Consider the following 21,686-nt stretch of genomic DNA (forward strand, 5'->3'; position numbering starts at 1 on the left):
CAAAGCTAAGTAGTTACCAGTTAAGCTACAACAGTGTAAAACTCTGTGCCATTACAGAGGCAAAAAACCCTCGTAATTTCACTCACATAAATTCGAAAATTCAATTTACAGGAAGGTATCTTCAACCCCCTTCCATACATGGGCAAGCTGAAAACAGAAAAAAAAGTGACCTATCAGTGCTTATAGTATAGTGAAAGAATGATGGAGTCAGTAAGAAATCCTAGGTCCATGCATAAATCCTGCGTCCAAGCATGGCACATTAATTTAAACATTCTTATAATAAACAAGCCCTTAGAAGCAAAGGGTGAGAGCTCTGAAGAGCCAATTACTTTCAGTCACCCAGGGAGTTCTGCAGTTGCTCCACTGATGGGCTGTGAGAATCTTTATTGCTGCTCAGCACAACTGGCTGTGCAAGTCTTTAGGTAAGAGACTTGCCTCCTTCATGTGGCTCTGTATGCTCCATGTACCGAAAGGTCCCGCCACTGCTGTGCTTTTGGGGAGTGGGTGACCAGTGCGACCATCCTCAGGTTAGCTCAGTATCGAAGGCCTCTGTCTTGCACTAGGCTCTCAACGTTTCAGAGAGACGTGTATAACCCTGTGAAGAAGGTAAATGAACTCAAGCCATAAACTCGTCTGTTTACACAGAACTTATTAGGGGACAATGCCATTGGCACAATAACACCACACGGACCTTGGAAGATAGATCAAACTGGATAAAGAAAACGGCACAACTCTCTGAAACAGGAAAAAGATAATCAGATTATATGAACAGTACTTGGGCTTTTATGTTCCCTTTCTTTATAAAGATCAAATTATATTGATAATTATCTTGTGATGTGATATAAAAATGCTGACATATACACAGCTATACAACACTTAGAGCTTGTCTGCAGTGGGAATGTGGTGGGCACAGCGCCGGCATGTCATACAGTAAATTACAGGTGAATAGTTACTTGGCTGGGTTGGTCATTCTTGCTACACTAAGGAGGAGTTTATTCACCTCCAAGGAGTTGTAATGCTACGCTGTATGTGAGAATTGCAGAATGTATTAAAAACATCCATATAAAAAATAAAGGTAAGACTGCACAGTGTCAATAACCATGCTTACTCTGCCTGGCTGCTTGGGACCCGAACCAGTTTAGAACAAGTTGTGAGCAAACATACCGTCTGTACCCATCTGTGCAGAGGAATTTCTAATGTGCATTTTGTATTTGCATCCATTTTCTGCTCACTCATTCTGGAATAAATCTCTGCTTTAGTTCCTGCCTTTTTGTTATAAAATGTAATGAAATTCAAGACTGCACTGGAGAATGAAGAATTTCATTAAATAGTCTTTCAAATATTGAGTCAGGACAATATTTATTCCAAGAATAAAGGGATGGAGACCCTCTGACTTTACTGAGGTGATGATTACTTGCACAATTGTTAAGGTTAGTCATCCAAGTTCCTCTCAGTTTCAGCTAAAAACTGCATTCTCATTTAATGACCTTACACTTTGTATTTACAATACTCATGATTTTCCTGCCTCTTCAGAGCTGTAAGCCTGTGATGTTGCTTTTGCATACCTCTACAGCAGTGCTTCAACCTCGGTGGGCTGGGCACTTAGCTAAATGGTGCAGAATTACTCAGTTAAAAAACAAACAAAAAAAACCAAAAAAACACAATAAATTAAACCAAAATTATCCACATTTTTTTTCAAAATACACGTATACATCATTACATATATAATCCATTCCATCTACAGCAATGTGGGTAGCTGCACACTGCTGCAAACATCCTTGTTTATGCCATGTTTCTGCTTAACACAACTGAGTTGAAATCCAACTGAATTAACAGCTATAACTGAGACCAGTGGAAAAATGAGAGGCAGTTCCCTTTACACATACAAGGGTGTAAAAAGAAGGCATGAGGCAAGAGCTGTAATAGAGAAAGACAAAAGAATAAAAAACTCCAGGTGTAAAAGTTAAAAACAGCTTTCAGAAGGGTTATTAACTTCAGGGTACCTGGCACTATCAATCATTTTCAGGAGGAAGATGCAGCTGCCCTTTACGTAGGTCAAAGAAAGTTACATTATTCTATAGGGGACTGTGCCATCTGGTGGCCAAATATCTGGTGGCCAAGGCCTGTACGCCAATCAGCATGTCCTACAGCAAGTCCCTACCCCCCCCATAAAACCCCCTGGCTTCAGTTAAAGCGTGCCAGGGTTTGTATCTAGCGCAATGCCACAGCTGAAGCTCCAAGACCAGTCTCCAATCTCCTTGTTCTGTGACTGTGTGAAACGAAAAATCTCCCGCCTGAGCCAGACAATCAGCTCAGTAAGAGTCATGTTAAGTGTATCAGTATTTATACAAGCAATTATCTTCATGTTTCATTTTGGGACATATTTCTAAATGATAATGATTTCCTAAACATTGGATTATGGCAACACTGAAATACCATATATTATTAGTCTTTGCTTAAGTACATTTTATTGCTATCTGGGCAATCAATAATACACAGGGTTGCTTCATATAGATTTAATTAAACATTACAGAACATAGGCCAAATGCTTGCTTCCCTGAATTCAGTCTGAATTCTTCAGCTTCACCTACAGCGAAGCTACAGCTTCAACACAAACAACTTAATGAATCTAACTTTATATGCAAATGTTATTTGTGGCAGACTAGCATTTACAAACCCCACTGAGTGGATTCAGCACAGAGAAACACAAGGGTTTGTGTGCTGATATGGAGCCCCACTGTCAGCAGACAGACTGCAAGGAAGTGGTATAACCTTGCTCTGTGAGACTTAAGGCACACAGGCTTTTTATACTGAGTTTGTCTCATGGAATTAAAAAAAAAAAAAGGCACAACAAAACACTCGCAGTAAAGCTTATCTAACTGATGGCTTTCTAAGGCACCTCTCTAACATCAGCACACAGCAAGCCTCCTATACTATGGGAAGGACTCAAGCCACTAGTTACAATGAGAAGTTATTCAGAAAGGCTCAACAGTGCATTTAAATTTATTAGGATCATGTGAGTTGAAATTGTGTGGCTGTTGCAGACACTTAGCACGAGTAAGTTTTCAGAGAAGTAAAACCCTCATTGAAGCTTATACCCAAAGGAAAAATTCATCTAAAGGGAGTAGTTAATTCCCGCTGCCCCCCAAGTCAGCTACTTCTGATATGCAGAACAGCTGAGTCTTCAAAAGCTGGTAGGAACAGAAGGAACTTTCAGGAACCAAATCAAAGGCCGAGGATACCTCTACTTTCAGAATTTACTTGCCACAGTCATAAATATAACGCCTTTGCATTCTTTTTGTCATGTCGGAGTCACCCTGCCCTTGAATGTCTCCCAACATGCTTTAAAGTTTATTAACCTTTCAGACATGTAGTATAAAGCCAACTGAGATACTTTAAAGACAAAGTGGAGATAAGGAAAGTAATTCCATTAGTGAATGAACAAGGTTGAGTGACTGTCTTTGAAGTGCTTTTAAAACTGGAATGCAGTTGAACAAGGAATACCGATTCAGAATAAAAGTAGGAGCTCTCCCCTGAAAAGAAAGTTACCCTTAACGATCCTTTCAGAATGAATGCTGATCAGGAAAGCTTGTAAATTCTTAACACAGCTGTATCTGGTGATTATTCAACAACTCTCCACAGAAATGGCTAATGATTATTAATTCCTTTGGTATTCAGAGTAATCATTCATAATGAATTCAGAATGAACTCATTTGGTGTTAATGTAATGTGTAATTCCATGGGAGTTGTATTGTAATTTTGCCTTATTAAGTATCCATTTAGCATAGTACTAGGTGCTATTATTCTAAACTCACAAGCAGTAGAAAAGTAATTACCAACAAGATGTGGCTGAATTATTGAAAAGCTAATGCTTGTACAGACTCCAAACATTTAACAGAAATGCTCTGGCCAGCTGTACAACACCTCTACAGGTGACTCAGTACAGATGCTGCTCTTGCCCCACATGTGACATTCTGAAGGGTTGAATCTGCCTAACAAAAAAAAAACACAGAAAGAAAGGATCCTACCAGAAGCTGAGAGATGGGAACATTTGCAGGGGAGGAAGGCTCAAACCCTTCAGAAAACTAGTATTTTGGGGACTCCCATAAAGGAAACTTGCGTTATTTCCTGCCAAAGCACTGTTATCAGGAAAACCTTTAGTCTGTTGAGTCTTTAGACCTCCAGTGAGCAAGATAATTAACTGGTTCAAGCTGGCATAGCTTCTGTAAGAAGTGGTTGGTTCTGCTGCCCCTGGCTGGTGCTCCTGATCTCTGAATGTCATCTCAACAGGACTGCTGAGGTCTGGTTTGGACAACTAAAAAGACAGAAAACTAAACTCCCCCCCCCCCCCCCAAAAAAAAAAAGTAAGAAAAAATGAACTGATTAGTTTTCAGGTGGTTTCACCATTTTTCAGCTGATTTTGTTCCCTGAACTGTCTCAGTAGGTGGTCATAGCCTGCCAGTAGAGCAGGAGGTATGAGAGGAGGGGAAGACCAATGGCACCAGCACAATCAACAACATTTAGCCCTTTCATTGGCCTAGAGGTGTCTGCAAACCATGCAGTGACTGAGAGCAGCCTGAGGATATGAAGGCACTGTTTAAATTGTTCAAGAGTCACCTCTTGCTTTGTGGTGGCACAAGTGTTTATGCAGTAACACAGCAACCAGAGCAAGGGCCTGATCTGAATTAAAAATACCCCAAAATATAAAGCTATTTTTCAGCTGGATCAGTGCTGTGATCCAGTTACTCAGATGATCACACCAATACCTGTGATGGCACAGTGGAAGTATTGGCATGGAGAAGGAAACAAGCTGCTGGGGGAGTATCCACACAATGTGGATATAGCCACCGAAAAATGTTCATTGCAATTGTGATCTGAGTTACACTTCGTTATGCCTATTAGGAGAAAAATGAAGGCCATGCTAACTGAGCTAGTGGTACGTGTCTGGTTTGGGTGAACTGAACATTTTTTCTGCAAGCTTAAGGCTCAGTATAAATTCTCTGAACTTTGTATTACACATTGGCTTTTCAGAATCCAACACCTAAGCAAATTAAATCTGCACTCCTAAACTCAAAAGCACCCAAACAAAGAACTGGGAGGGATATCTCTGTTACCATTTCAGATTTTTAGAACTGATAGCACTCTATGAAGTGCTTGTCTTTGTTATTTTAGCAGGCAGTTTACTCCCTGGTATGTAAAAATTTTCTTTTAATTTATAGTTTAAATTAATGAATTGTTGTTCTAAATCTGTTTGTACTTGCGCCAGAACTGCCCTTTCTTTCTCTGAGTTTATCCCAAATTTCTTTAGAGGGCACCATTTTTTGTTGTTTTTGTTAGACTAAAGCAATCAGGCTAAGCCACGCCAAACTCTGTTAAGACAATTCTGAAGTGACAGACTTATTCTTATCATCCTAGTACTCCGCTTACCCCAGTTTTACTAGGATCTCAAATGTTTTCCAGCTCAACAAGTTTCGTTAGTACACTACTCACCTTTTAATAAAAGGCCATTAATGGATATACTAACATAACTTACATAACGTACAGTAAGACTGATACTAGCGACTTCTTTTGAATCTAATTGTTCTTTTCTTTCTTCAGGATTCTTTCCTTTAATTAGTTATCTTACATTTATTTAATCAATTGTATCCAAAACAATGGTAATGGGGACTGACAGCAGAAACAGGAAGGTATCTTTTTTTTTTTTTTTAAAGTTTTAGTAAAGACTTCAACAGAAGACTTGAAGATTTTTGTTATGCCACTTTTGACATATAAAATTTGGAAGTGCACAGTAGAAAAATGACTGGCTCCCATCAATTTGGGTCACACAAACCTGTTAAGCTTTCTTTGAAATATCACCTTTGGACTAAAAGCCACTATGGAACATTTTGTACCTCAACAGTTTTGGTCTAATACAGAGAAGTTTTTAAAAATTGCTAAAACAAGATTATAATTCAGCCTTATCTGCAGTCTTCTGATAAAAGCAAACTGAGCTAAAAGATACTACCTCCATATATTTGTTTGACATACTTATATTGAAAGTCCCTAACAGACTGCAAGCATTGTTCTAATAAATTAGTATCTGACATCCCTAAAGACAGGAATCATTGTAACTACCCCTTCTGACTTTTCTGACCAAAAAATAATAGTCATATCCCCTTTATCTACATAGTTTATATGATGCGTTGTAAAGATTTTATTACTTGATAGTATCTATATGATAATACTTGCTGACATATCAGAACAACGTAACTTCAAATTGGAACTTATCTTCAAGGTAATCTAGTCTAATTTGGAGACTTGTCACATGGCTGTGGTCTTCTAAGCAATCCTCAGTCAGCATCAAAAAGGGGAAAAAACGGCTGTATCCCCCTGTAAAACGAAGGTGCTCTGTACCTGCAGTTAACGTTAGCAGGAACTGCTGGCAGGAGGGTATCTGGATGCAGGTTTCTGAAATAGGCTGTCACCACCATACAACACCACCCAAAATAACTTCTTCCTTAGTCACAACGTGTTTCAAAGGCATCAGTAATGCCCTGGAATCCCTGTCTGGACTTACAGTTACCTAATGAACTTCTAATGTGATTGTACAAGTTTTGTCAAATGAGGCTTAGGAGGCAGTGGGATAAATGTGGGATGAAACCACGACCCGGATGTTTCACAAATTTACCCTGCTTCTAGAGTATACACTGGAGTTCTGCCTGGACTCTGTTGGCAGCGGGTTTCTCATGATAGCTGGACAACTTTCTGAAATCAGTCCTAGAACTTCTTCATTTTCAAGGGCACTGCACCGATTTGCTTATTTTACTGTCATTCCTTCTCTCACATCCCTTCTGCAGCTCCCTACAGTAGGAAGCATGCTCCACCTAAGAAACCAAGCAACTGATGATTTAGTCTATATGACGTTGGTTTAGGTTTTCTTGAAGGCAAGCTCTGTGCAGCATTTCTTAAGTTTACTGAAATCAATAAAAAACACTATGTAACAGCATGTTTTAATTTCTTCTTTCCACAGGAAATCTGCTAAGAGCTTCTCTGGTTCTTCACAGACATCATAAAACAATGAATCAGTTTTTAAATGCTAGCTGCTGTATAGAGGACTGATTTTCAAAATCTAAAAATATAATACATGAACACTAAGAACTGAAAATTCTTAAAAAATGAAAATTATGATGATTTGGCCTTTCTCAATTGTACTCACATTATTGGCTTATTAGCCATAGGCTACTAGCATGCAGCTATGGCTAATAAGGAAGTAAATGATGGACTTTTAACAACAAACGTTATGTAATTAATGTAAGGACACTACTAGTTGGCCTTGCAAGACAAGGTATTTCCTTGTGTGAATTGAGAATCTGACAAGAACTGGAGATGCTCAGGATTTTGCAGAACCTTGTCTCTATTAGCTTCACTTCATGTCATATTTACTTAATACAAAATGTTTATTTGCATTGGTAAGGAGATGTTTTAAAAAAGACCGTATTTTGAAGCACAAGTACATTTGATTTTTCCATTTGTATCTGTTTTGACTTTATACCATTTATAGAAACACTCATTAATTTTAAGTAGTGTTTCAAGGAAGAACAAAGACACTAAGAGCTTCTGTCTTTTCCTCGTCTTTCCCCTATTTTAAAGGATCAATGTGTTGAGAGAGAGTGACAGCAATCCGGAGAGACATGAAAGGGTCTCAAATAACACCAGCGCTGTCTAGTGTAAATTGCTGCCATATCCCTGGCCATCCTAGTTTTACACCACACAGCTAAAGCTGCTGCCTTAGAAAATACCTGTAACAAAGCGTAGATGCTCAACCGCATTATTTCACGCACACTTCTACAAATCACGTATGTAAAAGCTTATATAAAGCTGGAAGGTTTTTTGTTGGAATTATTTTTTACAAGCAAAGCAATTTCTGAAAAATATTTATATGTATATAATATCACAGTTAATATTGGGAAAAAAAAACATTTATTTTGTCTTTGCTTTAAAACAAATCCATTTTAAAAAGGTGTGAAATGTCTGATTTCAAATCCATTAGTGATTTATATACAAGTGCCATTTTAATAATTGTACCTTGATAATAGTCCCACTCCCTTCATCTTCTTCCTCTAGCTTGGGACATCCAGAGCATTTTCTTTCATACATAGCAGAGTTTGTTTCATGATATGCATGGTGAAAAATGCAGGCTATCAATGAGTCCTGAGCAAGTCCTGAGGAAATAAATGAAAAGAAAAATCTTTTGACTTTGAAACACGGTGTTTCTTTGGAAAATACCAACATGTTTTCATATTTCTGACATGGAAAAGATTATTTTTTTCTTCCTTATGATTTTGCAGTTTCACAGCTTCCTTATTTTTGTGCATCTCTACTTCAGTAACTTTAGCATTTCTGTATCTGGATCACTAATGGTTACTGAAGCAAATACACAAAGCAGCTGAACTAAAGAAAGGCCAAATTCCCCACTTGGCCTGCCAGAGGAACTTCCATACTGTAAGGGTTACTCAGAGTTCAGTATGCATGGAATAAACACAGCATACTTTATTAAGCATCCTGCTTTCCAGACTGCTGTTCCTCAGCCCTTCATTATTAAAGCAATAGTACTATATTTTAAATACAGATTATGTAGTTTGCCCCAGGTCATATGAGATGGGATTAATAGCCAGAAATCCTGATTCTCTGCTGTCTGTTAAAACACTAGGCATCCCTCCATCTTTTAGGTATAATGGGTTCTCCAGCACATTGCCCTGTATCTCCACTGATTTTCCTGAAATGTATTAACCTCCACATATTGCACTTATCTGCTTTGCAGTTCATGTTCCTTATATTTTAAAACCATGTTTACTTGTCCCCTCCCATCTCCTTCACTCTCTCAAGCTTTTCCTCTATTCCGAATTCCTGTGGCTCATCTGAAGAGATGAGTTAGATGGCACAGACAGCTATCTGGTGATAAGTTACTTCCCTATAAACCAGGCAAAAAAGGATTTTGTTTTAAAATAAAGAATCTCAAAGCCAGACAAGGGAAACCAATATTTGATATATTTTTCTTGTGCTAGCATAGTGCTTAGGGTGTGCCACAATGAAAAAACTGATGCAAGTTAACTGTGCAAGAACAGAACATTTTGAAAAAGTGATGCAGAGAAGGATACATCTCTCTTCTAGAAATACAAAAACAAACAAACAAACAAAAAAACTATTTTTCTTTGCCTGTAAGTACTTTTTTGGGCTTCAGTTTTGCTTTGATGTGTCTGATACACCATAATATGGCACTGAATATTTTACAAAAAGTTAAAACTGTTTATATTTGTTTAGATACGTTTAACAGAAGAAATAAATATGCTTTTGTATCAGAGAACATATCTCATGCCACTTCTTCACCATCTCCAAAGAAGGCAGTTCTTTACATCTGCTTTTTCTGTTAGATGCTTATATTACATCTAGCCTGTGGTGTGCCTCTTCCAATGGTTTTATCCTGGTTTTATTTATTCTTGGTCAGCAGTAAGTATGCTGGTATTACTCAAACAATGCTGATGTAATACTGAGAAAATGAGACCATGTTGTTAACAACTGTGATTTTATATTAAATCCTGGAATAAGAGATATTTCTCTTAAAGTTTCCTTCTGGAATCAAGAGAAAAATCTGGACAAGAGTTGAAAATCTGAACTTCATCTCATAATACCATACAACAGCTTATAAACAAAACCCATTTTCCTCCTAAATGACGAGAAAGCATCAGGGAACATAGAAAGACAACTGTTTATTTTTTAAAACCTCATTTTCAACCTAAATATGCATTTTTGAACGGCTCAGTTTGGTAACACATACAGATCAGCTACTATTCTCAGGATGCTTAAAAATCTGGACACTTAGTTCAGTGACTGGAGAAGGTGTCAGCTTGCCAATATTCTGCTTCCTCAGACAGAAACTGACAAAATTTGGGTGAAGTTTACAAACCACTTGCATGTACCAATAAGGCAGGATTCTACCACCCAAGATTATCCTGATGACTCCCTTGGTGAGCATGACGAAGTGGTTCTAAATCCACCACCTCTGAATTTCTGTGATTTTTTTCCCCAGAGAAGGAAGGCATGGCCTTTCAGAGCAGCCTCTGACAATCAGGTAGAGAAGTCTGAGTCATAAACCATGCTGCCATCTAGTGATAATGCCTTAATTCTGCTCCTCAGCTGAATCAACTATGCTACAGATGGATTTCTGTACAAAAACCTCTGGCTTACAAGGTTAGATGCAGCTTGTGTCCTGAGAGACAGGAGACAAAGAACTACAAGATTTAAACCCTTCTTGCACAATATTGGGATTTTTACACTACTTACAAAACCAAGATTCAGACAAATTATTAAATATATAGATTGAAGATGCTGCACTACCCATGTTAAATCGCAAGTCTTCTGCACACATAGCTCTTTTTTCTTTTTCTGGAAGCACCTGATGAGATTCTGTAATCAAGTCACTATATCTTTGCTCTCGTTTACTCACTGAACACATAAGGGCTTCTGCCAAAGGTCTGCCTTGCAATACAATATTTATCAAAACTCTTGGTTTACCAGAAAATATAGCAATTACATAATGGCTTTATAACAGTGATTTGGTATGGCAAAATCAACACAAACTTTCACTGAAAAAATAATAATATATATATTATTATATATATTACACATATATATATATTTATGACTTCATATATATATATGAAGTCATAAATATATATATAGAGTCATATATATAGTCATATATATATATAATATATATATATATTTATGACTTCATATATATATATGAAGTCATAAAAAAAATACCAAAAAGACCTTTCCCATTTAAAATAAGTTTTTCTGAGAAGGAACATCATCCTCTGAGACAGTATTTGTCTCAAAAGTCCTAATTTTTTTGAAAAGATGATTCACTATAAAGATATACCTCCACTGCTGAACACCGGCTTAAAGTTATTGCTATCTCCAGATACTGTCTTAGAAAAAAAAATAAATTTTGCTAATCAAACATGCATGGACTGTGATACAGAATCTGGGAACCTAAGTGGATTTTAAAGCCAAGGAGAAATTATTTTCCTTGCTGATTTCAAAAACAAAAACCTGCACTTCTAACGCAGCTTTTCTACAAGCAATTTGTACTTTTAGGCCCAGCTTATCCCTTTATTTTTTCCCACACTGCATTACCATTTGTAACCCACGTGTCACTAAGAGCTCTGCGGCCGGAGGCATTTAGACCTTCTGTGCCCTGATTCTTAACAGCTGCATCGCCGCTTCCAGCTTCCTCTCCTAAAAGAAATGCTTATTAGATTACTGGTCCATGTCGGTATTCTGGCACTTGCACAAAGGCTGACCACAGGGCTGGGCAGAAGATCTGCTTTCCTTCCCTCTTCAGGCTACTCAAAGCTCAGAAGTAGTTTGCTCAGAAAAGATGTATGGACTGTGTAGATCCCTGCAGAAAGAAGTCATTCTCGCAGAGCAGCACAGAATCACTACAGCGGCTATTGACCCTGAGTGATGCTCACAAGCATGGGAGCAGCAGGAGAGGTTTTTGTCCAGATCCTGTAATTAGGGACTGAGGGAAACCAGAAACACAGACTGGTATGGGGAGCTGCAGTCAGAGGTAGGTGAAGCTGACTCACATCCCTTTATTCCTCAGGAAGGATGATCAAGCTAGATTTGATTTATGTGGGGTCATCACAGCACAGAAAGTCAGGAAGAAAAATGGCTTGAATCAGCTTCCTAGCGTCTCGCTGCTGTGTACTGGGTAAGCTTGCAAGCAGGAGCCAGGCAGGCTGAGGACACAAACAGTGCAGGTCCTCCTCTGCTCAGCCTCTGGGAACTGGAAACCCAACTAACTGATAGCATCGAACACTGAAATTCTTTCAGTACTGATTTTCAGTTGTCTGATTGAGAAAGAATCCTTCTCCTACAATAATGGTATTTTTTTTTGGAAGGTTTTTGTCTGGTTGGTGCCTTCTCTTAAGTCCTTGTGACCTACATACAGACACGATACAAATAAAGCCCTCTTTCTCTTTAATTTTTTATGTGACATCACTTGGCTGAGCCAGCCCTGGAGTTGCTAAGGCCTCTGTTCTGTTTTCTCACACAAGGTCAGATATGATTTTTTATAATATTCTGTTTTCTTCACAGTGAAAATGAACATTCAAATCTCTCTCAAAGAAATACAGGGTTTAGACACTAGCTAGCGGTGTCATTGATGGACACACCCTTGCTGCTGTTGCTATCCTGAAGTATTAAAAGAAAAAGCCCAGAGTTAGGCATCCCTCTGCAAAAAAACAGGACTGAGGCAGACAAGAAGTTACTGTGAGCTCCCACGTTGCCACTGAGCACCAGTAACTGATAGGCACCTTCCCTGAGCTGCTGGCCAACATGCAGTACAACCTGCTAACCTAAATCATTTTCACCGAGACACTTTGATGAGGTTTGAATGGCACAAAAAATTACTCTAGGGATACGGAATCCAACCCCCACTATTTAAATCAAGATTGGTAGGATCATTACTACCTGATGACTGTTCATTAAGCCTGGGTGAGATAAATTTGGTAGTCAGTTGAACTCCCAGTGGCAGGAAACTTGCTGCAAACTGATTTCATAGCGCAAAGGTCTATTCCATTTGGAATAACTCAGGCTTTGAACTGATCTCTGTCTGGATTGCTGGCTGGAAACAGAGAGCCATCCTGCTTTTCCAGAACGTGCAATTCACTCCCACAGCTGGCATCATTTTGACAAACAAAAATAACCAAGAACTGAGCTGCCCTGCAGGAGCCTCTGCCTTGTGACTTGTCCCTGCAGGTCAGGGTTGAACCTCAGTCCTGCAGCGAGGGGCACTGTCAGGGCTTGAGCTTTACCTGCTGGCTGGATCTAAACAAAGCAGTGCAGAGCCCACTGCTGTCAGTCTGGCACCTTTCACCAGCCCTACGTTACTCAGCAGTTAGAGAAACAACAGGCATTTCAGCATAGTAGGGGAGAAGCAGCTGGCTAGAGGATGAAGGAATAGAAAGAAGCAATTATACTATTACGAGTATCAAACAAGCCCACATCACTCTTACTTGTGCTTGGGGGTGCAAGGCCAGCTCATAACCACCTCTGCTGCTGATTGTTTTTTTGACAGAAATTGCTCCCTAAACAGTCATGTTCAGTGATTATTTGTCTCCTTCCTTCTTCCTCTGATTACAGCCAGACTGGGATATCCCTGATCCGCATAGAAATGAATATTTTAAAAGTCAGTGCTGTCCTCAAAGGGGCTTGTGCACCATTAGGTCTCCAGATTTACTGCACTAGCAAAGAACGCTGCAGCAATGAAGCAGCAGCAATAGGCTATAACGAGGAGAAAAGATCTAAAAGAAAAGGATTTTGTCTTCACATGTTCATAACTAAAAATTAAAATGATCATTGAGGTCCTATTTTTAATAAGAAATTTTCACCAAATTTTGTAACCGCACTGACAGAGCCAGCTCTATATTATATAGTAACGCTTCTTGACTCAGCACCTGCGCTGTATTTTGCCTGTGATCATGAACAGTGAACCACTACCATCAAAAAACAAAGTATATTGAAACATGATGTTTGGTGGGTTACTTTCCTATATTAAGGCCTCATGTTTTCTAAGTCTGCATGGGAAATTTTCCCACAGCCAACAGCAGCTTGTGCAAAATAGTAACCGCGCTGTGATGTATGACAGTAGCACAGATTTTCCCAGAACCACTGAGAAAGCAGAGTTATTAATTGCAATATGTGTACCCAGGCTGATACAATTGGCAACAATGGTAATGAGCGTACCAAATTGTGTTCTTACCCTGTAAGATATGTCAGGGTCTCATCACCTGCTTTCAGAGTTTTGAAGTCCCCTGCCTATTTCCATATTGTTAATTATCTCAGTCTTCCTGCAAAAGAAAGTCCAAGTCACAGATCAAATCTATTCCCTTCTGGGTGTTTCACTTTACATTAATCCAAAAGCAATCACACAACATAAACATCTGTCCATTTCTCCTCCCTGTTCATGGCTCTCATACCTCTCTTTTAGCTATCCACCAGCTCTGCTAAAAGACAAGCCCTGAAATCCAGTTACATTCAACTTTGACTCATTGGGTGGACCTTCTCTCCCACTGCACCGTCTGCAGCTTTGTGGTTGTTTTATGCCTATGACTGCTTCTACGTGCTTAACAACTCTCTGAATTGACTCATATTTTCCATCATTTTAGGAACAATTCAAGAGCTTATTTTGGCTTGACCAGATCTGACTCACCCTGGGTGACCTCAGAAATGAGAATCAAATTCAGATTAGTGTAGAAAAACTAAAACTATAGTCAAATTGCAACTACAGTAAAGATGTAATTGCATCTTTACTAATGTGACAAAGAATTCCTGGCCTCCAGTCTGAACATATAACCAGTGTTTACCTGGTCTACCACTGGTCCAAGCCTGCATCAATTAGCCACTTTGGTTTTATTCCAAGGGAAAAACATAACGAGTATCATAAAGCTCTTTTATACTCAATTATGCCATGGAGAAAGAAAAAACTTACAATTGCATAAACATCACTATACCACAGAGATATGAAATTTAAGAAATTCATTCATGCATACATACTTTGGAGTTTGAATCCACGATGAAAACACAGAGAAATAGCATCAAATTTCCCCAATTACAAGGTATTAAAATAGCCATCAGCATTTTGAACTATAAAATACTACTTTTTACTGTGTACTTGTTCAGTTATTTGTCTGTCAAGCTCCAGTCAAAATCTATGGGAGTTTTGCCTGGCCAGAGACCTCAAGGAACTTAATACTCAAAAACAAGTAAACAAACAAATGCTTGTTATAAAACGGTTAATTAAAAGTACAAAAATGCTACAATATTAAAATCTAACATCCTTATGATTATGCATTTAGTGAGACTTGCACAATCTCTAGGCTTAAATAGGAAAAATAAGTCTTTTTTTCTCCCTGACTAGTTCCATTCCATCCGACATTTTGTTAATTGTTTTGGGACACAGACATATGCTTACACTGTGTTTATGATTCACTATACCCTTTTTGCTGCAGAAATGTATCACTTGACAGGACTCATCATGAAAGCGAAGCTGCATTTCAGAACATTTTTGTCATTCCAATGGATGCCAAAGCAGAACAAACAGATCACCCAGACGTACACCAGACTGAAGAACAAGGGGGACTGGTGACAGAACATTCAGTAAACATAACATTGAACCGACACAGTATTCAGTGACAGGGGGGTGGTGAAAGTAATACCAAAATTGCAGTAGTGCTCCAAACATTAATTATCTAGACTGCAGATCTAAAAAGCACAAAGAATGAACCTCGTATGCAATGCAGATTGCTTGGAAGCAGAGTTACAGTTTTAAATTGTTCTCAATCTTTTCCCCATAATAAATAGAATGACATGGTACATTTTATTTTTTTATATTTATTAACAGTTTCCCTCTCTTTTTGTTTAGGTTGAACATAAATAAAGGAACCCTATAATCTTGCAAAAAAGCAGGCACATGCCCTTCCTTTTCAGAACGAAGCATCACTCTTGCTGTTTAATTTTTACATTTTTGAAATTAGTATAAACTATTCTGGGAAAAATGCATTTTTAAACCAGTTCTGGTTTTGCAGCCTACCTATGCCTATTAGAAGCATGGCATAAAACAAAAACACTTCTAACCAACTGTTCCAGTGAACAGAAATAAATTTAGGCTGGCAAAGGTATTGTTTCCTAGAAGAATATGTGTTACTGGGTATGGTGGTTTTAACCATAGTGGGAAGGAATTCCATCTGTTAAAATAAACTGAGATATACAGCTACATCAGCATATCCTAGGTACCGCACACTTGGCCCCTATTTTGTGATAAGCTTCCACATGGGGAATTAGATTAGCATAACTAGAGAGAAATGCAGCATAGCTATACCAACACACAAAGAGAGTGAAACAATTGTTGAAGACTTGGATTTTTCTTTCTATTATTGGTTGGGTACATGTGAAGGGAGTTTTTCAGTTGGACAACTTTGGAAACAAGAGAATTTGTATTATAAAAGATGCTAATATTGCATTGTCCTCTATAGGTAATTCAAGATCAGACAATACTGCTATTGCCCCAGTGAAATAACGTTTAAACATTCTGCACTATTTTCATACATTCTACTACCATTTAAGAATCTGCAGTACCTACCGAGCACCACTATTCGAGGTTCCTTCCCTAAGGCAGACATAGTACTTCACAACTTATTTTCTAGTATTTAAATAAAGCAGTAAAAAAAAAAATAGTGGTGAAATTGAGAATATGCCTAGAAAAATACAATGGTATGTGCTTCAATTACAGCATTGAAACTCCTGGCATACAGATACATTGTAAAAAATACTATACAGTCTCAGTAAACTCTACACTGAGAGTTGCTTTGATCAGCCAGAAAGGACAGGACATTAATTAGTACACAATAAAAATTCAAGTGTTTCTGATAATCTCTGCAATAGAAAAAATGGGGCTTCTGCAGCTTTAGAAGTCACTTGGCCAATGGAAGAATGGCAAAAATCTGAACTACCTCATTCCAGCTTTCTGACAGAGACACACTTACAAAGTTCTGACTTCACCCTTACCGCCAGGCTCCACGGGCCCTGCACAGCTCTGGAGAACAGCCTGACATGAGTGAAAGCACCCCATGAGACAGTGCAATCTTCCTGCTCATGTCCTGGTAATGACCACCTCTAAAATGCAACAGTTCAAATTTCATTGAAGTGTTCTGAAACTCTGTTCAATGTCCTAAAATAGCCTGTCAAAACTCTTCACGATTCCTGCTAACAAAACAACCCTCTCTGAATACAAACTAGAATCCAGTTTTGCACATTATACTTTGGCAAAACTTCCACTGACTTCAGCTGTCAAAGAGAACACAGACAATAATCATAACAACAAACGCTGGAGCTGAAATACGAGATCCAGCCACTCATATCTTATGAACTTCAGTTAAAAGGAACACACACCATGATTTTTAAATTGTCAAGATCAGTTTCAGCTACGTTAATCGTGTGCCTTTAGAGCTGGCAACAGATAGATATGCAGAAGCCATGGCTAACCACATGCTGAATGACACCGACAGAGGTGATGTTATGCCTTGGTGTTTGTAATTTCATGGACTAGTCTGTGACAGGAGCAAGGAAAGGCCTTCTTGGAGTGATGCAGTCAAAGTGAAAACTAACTCCACATTCCCCAAACCTTTGAGCAGACAGCATTTATTATCTCGCAAATTTTTCCACTGAATCACAGAATCGTCTAGGTTGGAAGAGACCTCCAAGATCATCTAGTCCAACCTCAGTCTTCCCTGACCAGGAATCACCATGTGTCCTCATCAGTGAAAGATCAAGCCTATTACATTAATAATCTCTGACATGATTTTGTGGACCGGCTGCCAAGCACTTACCCTGGCCTAGCAAACCACTGTGGCTTACTGACCATGGTATCAGAATCAAAACCTACTTTATTTTGGGAACAATTGTATGTTTTTTTCTATAGCTGAAGGCTTGAGTTAAAGGGACGCTCTGAATGAAAGCAACACAACAATTTCCCAACCATTGCCATCTAAGCACACCTTTAAAAGGTAACAGAGCATCCCTTGGCTTGAGGGATTCACTCTCTTGATTTGCAAAACATTTCCAAATAGCTTTTTTTCAAGAGTTACATGTTATCAACAGATGATCCAGTAAAAGCAATTAAGGTGACCTGACTTCATCAAAGGAAGTGGATTGCCATGGGCCATCCTGATGAACTGTCAGGAAGGCAGGCTGAGCTTGAATTCTCCATAAATTGATCCCACCTGAAATTAGATTAGGTATAGGGTAAGAAAACATGCAAATCAAATGTGTAATACTGGTGGGGGACTTTTCCTTGAAATACACTTAGCACAAAAGGTTCTACGACTTCACATCCACAATAGACCACAACACGATTTGTTGATGAGAATAAATATCTGTAAGAGAACACAATGTGGTATACTGCAAAAAGCAAAATGGTTTAAGATCTAGAAAAGAATTAACATTTTCAGAAGTTCAGATGGCAAGAAATATAGGACACCACTTCTGTGTGGTTACTTCATTGCGCTAATGACTGAACTCTGCAGACTTGTGGCCAGACTGCATCTTAAGTGCTCTTATTTCAGGGGACACTGAAAGTCACTGCACACCAACCATATTGTGCTGCCAATGTGCAGGGACTGTTTGTGATTTGAAAGCAGGACAGCATTTTCTCCTTTGCATATTTAATGATCACAGGGTTTTAGCAAAGCAAGGTCTCTACAAATTTAGTAAGGGTCCTAAACCTCATTAGGGGGCACAAATACAAAATTGCTGATGGAATTACTGCACTTGACAACAAAGCATTACAGCATAGCTCTCCTTTTTATTAAGGGAAGGAAGGTATTTCCTACCTGAAACTAGGAAACACACAATTCCTCAATTCAAATGAAAAACTGCTCAGCACATGGCAGAGAAATGAAGAGATTTTGTAAGATTAACGTCATTGTTAAAGATGAGGTGGGATGACAGCACTTAGCTTCAGCTGCTGACACTATATGCGTCCCCTTAGGCAAACGACAAGACAACAACCTCCTCAACTAGTCCTAATTTTGTGGGAGGAAATGAAAGGGGGAGAAGGACCTTAATTTGAAAAGCTAAGGATTTGTATGATCATCCAAAGAAAGTGAGGACATAAGGACACAATGATCCTCTCTTCCTGCTACAATCTCCCTCTCTAAAAACCTTGATCAAGATCAATCTCTGTAGATTATTTCCTTATATATTCTCCCCTCAATATCTGTGCTATTTCACAGTCCATAATAAACTTGAAGTTTCTATTAAACAATAGGGTCCATTCATTTATTTATTTTTTAATCAAGAATACAAAAATACACAGAGTAGCCAGAGACACGCACAGTCTGAGGTATGTCTTCAGCATCAGAAGAGCTGAAAACACTTGTCTATGACAACAGCATTTCTTGGCTTGGTAAACCATGCACGTCACATGAGGCCTGAGGAAGTAAGAGGGTAGATAAAAGGAAATTCTGTGGAAGGACAGAAAGAAAAGATAGACAGACAAAGGCAGAATGAGAACCAATCCTCTAGTAAATCATCACCAAAAAAAATCCAGGAAAAAAAAATCTGGCATAAAAAATTGTTAACTGCAAGTTTTTATTCTGATTTTGGTCAAAGAACCGAGCATCTGATAAAGGGATGGAATGTGTGCATCAGCCACAGACATTAGCATACACAAATGGGCCATGACCCCTCCAACTGTTGTCAGTGCTTTGTGTGCTTGCACGCTTGCAGACACCATGAGGGACAAATTCATCCTTGGTGTAATCGGATTAAAAAGTCAGTGAAATTACATCAGAAATGAATATTACCCTGAATATCTTTGTATTGATGTGATTATATGGTATGGGAAGACTCCAGCTCAGCGTGGTGTTTCTGTCACATGAGAACTGCAGACCTCAATACCAGCTGCCTTTTTTTTTTTTTTCTTTCCCTCTTTTAAAAAAAACAGAGCGCTTAACTGGATGACATTGCTAAGCAGTATTCTACAGCTTTCATTACTGGTTTGGCCTTTCTAGGTGAAGAGGAAAAGCCTGAAAATCTTGGATACATTGTCATTTATGCCACAATCTTCTGCCCTTTCAACAGTTTCCAAACCTTTATCACAAGAGGAAGCAAGAATCAAGTTAGCATGGAATCCTAGGCTCCACAGTGTCTCCATTTTACAACTTTCAAAACATTAAAAATAATTTGTAAATAAAGATACAATTACAAAAGGTACCAGTTATGAATGGCATGCAGTCAATAAGACAAGACTGTCAGACAAAAGTTATTCATTCTTACTTGGGTAAAGTGTGACTTCAAGAGGGACAAGTATACGTGCACTTTTGAAAAGTATCTGGAAAAATCACAATACTTTTTTTTTTTGATGTTACTGTGGTGCTTAGCTCTCTGACTTGTAGCCAATTCATATGCAATTGTTGCATATAAAGCAACATCTAGCCAGAAAACACATTTACCTTCACTGTCAGTTTTATTGAAATGCATCCAATTGGTCATCTAAACCAATTAGGAAGAAATCTGATTGTGTCAATAACTCTTAAGGACAGAAATTAATTTGGAATTCAGGGAATAACTAGAGACATCTGAAAGACTAATCATCTTGTTACTGTGTCTTCATCAAGGGTAATAGCAGTTACACACCACTTTTCATCCTCAAGTTGTTTTTAAACATTCATTGTAATTAAACCACATCATATCTCTGTGAATGAAAAGTTATTGTCTGTATTTCACAGTTAGCAACCCTGAAGCTACAAATAACTGATAAAAAGGACACAGCGTCAGATACATGTTGGCAGCTCAGCTCTGCTTCAGCTAGGGAAGTAGAATGGTTCCAAATGATTACTACTCAATGCTATTTCCTTTACTGTCCTGTCTCCTTACACTGTGCCAGCATAAAATCCTAAATGATAATAGACTATGTAGGATTCATATTACTATACATAATTGAGGTCCGTTGCCATCCCTGTTATTGCTATTTGACATGAAGTTTATCTCCAGGGACCAGAGTTAAGGAAAAGCCACACCTCAACAGCTGAAGGTACTGTTAATCTTGGAATCAACAGAGCCTGTAGATATAGAGCACGACCTCAGAAACACTACTGCATTTCCATAACCAAAGAACAAGGAATTGCTTTGATATATTTTTATTGAATGCAAAACAGACTTTTGTAATTTCATGTCCCATACAGAAGAACTGTGTAGGAAGTACTAAATTAATTGCCATGCTAACTCACCTATCGCTAAGGTTAGGCCCCCTATTTATCACTAGAGCTAGGATAACATTGCCAAACAATGACAAATGAGTTAAGTTTGTGCACACCATGTCAATAATGCATTACATGTCTGGATGTCAGTAGCAGATGCATTTCAACCCACAAGGTATGTCAAACCAACTAATTCTTGAACAGAGCAGCCATTAATTTGAAATAGGTATTTTCACACAGAAGGACAGATCAGGAGAGGAACAACATTTCAGGTCGGATCTGGGCTTACTATTCAAGGATAAAAATGCAACACTTATGTGTGATACAAATAGTCTTTCAGGTACTGCAGGAAAAGCTGCATAATCTCTCAGTTCATATAGTTACTTGTTACATATAGGTAGAAGAGCTAATACGGCTCATGGAATTCATGCACATGGACTTAGGAAATGCTGCAGAGAAAGACCAGACAAGACTCAGGAACAACTTTACAGGTAAAATGAAGACCAGTGCTTAAGTTTCTTCTCATTCAAAGAGTGGTAGTATTAACAAGCTTGCGTGTTCCTGGAAACAAGGGGAAAAGAGAACGGGTCTTAAAAAAAAAAAGGAAGTACTTAGAAGCCCCAACAGTCTTTTTTACTTCAAGGCCTGAGGCAAGACTGGCACTTTTTTTTTTTTTTTTTGTCTTTTTGACTTTTGAAGCACTACCCAGAAGTTGTTCCAGACAAAGATGCTGCAGCAACCAGATTCCTTTATCAATTCAGCAGAATAATTCCAGAACAACAAACAGGCTTGAGGACATAATACTGTTGAGAATAACTTTACAGTATGAAAATCCAGTTATCTATTTAGACCGAACTCTGCTGTGGTAAGTCAACTCAT

At 38.5% G+C, this 21,686-nt stretch overlaps 1 protein-coding gene across 23 annotated transcripts in view; it reads right to left on the reverse strand.

Annotated features, from left to right (window-relative positions):
* The window catches only part of FABP6 (fatty acid binding protein 6), an 80,728-nt gene that overhangs the window by 46,971 nt on the left and 12,071 nt on the right, over positions 1-21,686 (reverse strand). For 11 of the 23 annotated variants that reach the window (XM_080555424.1, XM_080555421.1, XM_080555420.1 and 8 more), the window contains 3 exons: positions 13,811-13,898; positions 8,065-8,201; positions 436-595 (listed from right to left, as the gene is read on the reverse strand). The exons of 8 other annotated variants lie outside the window; for them this stretch is intronic. In XM_080555424.1, coding sequence (XP_080411550.1) covers positions 436-463 — 28 coding nt within the window. In that variant the 5' untranslated portion in view covers positions 464-595; positions 8,065-8,201; positions 13,811-13,898. Of the gene's footprint in view, positions 1-86; positions 148-435; positions 596-691; positions 736-8,064; positions 8,202-13,810; positions 13,899-21,686 lie in introns of all 23 variants that reach the window. 4 more of the 23 variants (XM_080555427.1, XM_080555435.1, XM_080555418.1 and 1 more) reach the window with 4 other exon arrangements.

The sequence above is a fragment of the Anser brachyrhynchus genome (genome assembly GCF_964034855.1).
Source record: "Anser brachyrhynchus genome assembly, chromosome: 14".
Taxonomy (NCBI): Eukaryota; Metazoa; Chordata; class Aves; order Anseriformes; family Anatidae; genus Anser; species Anser brachyrhynchus.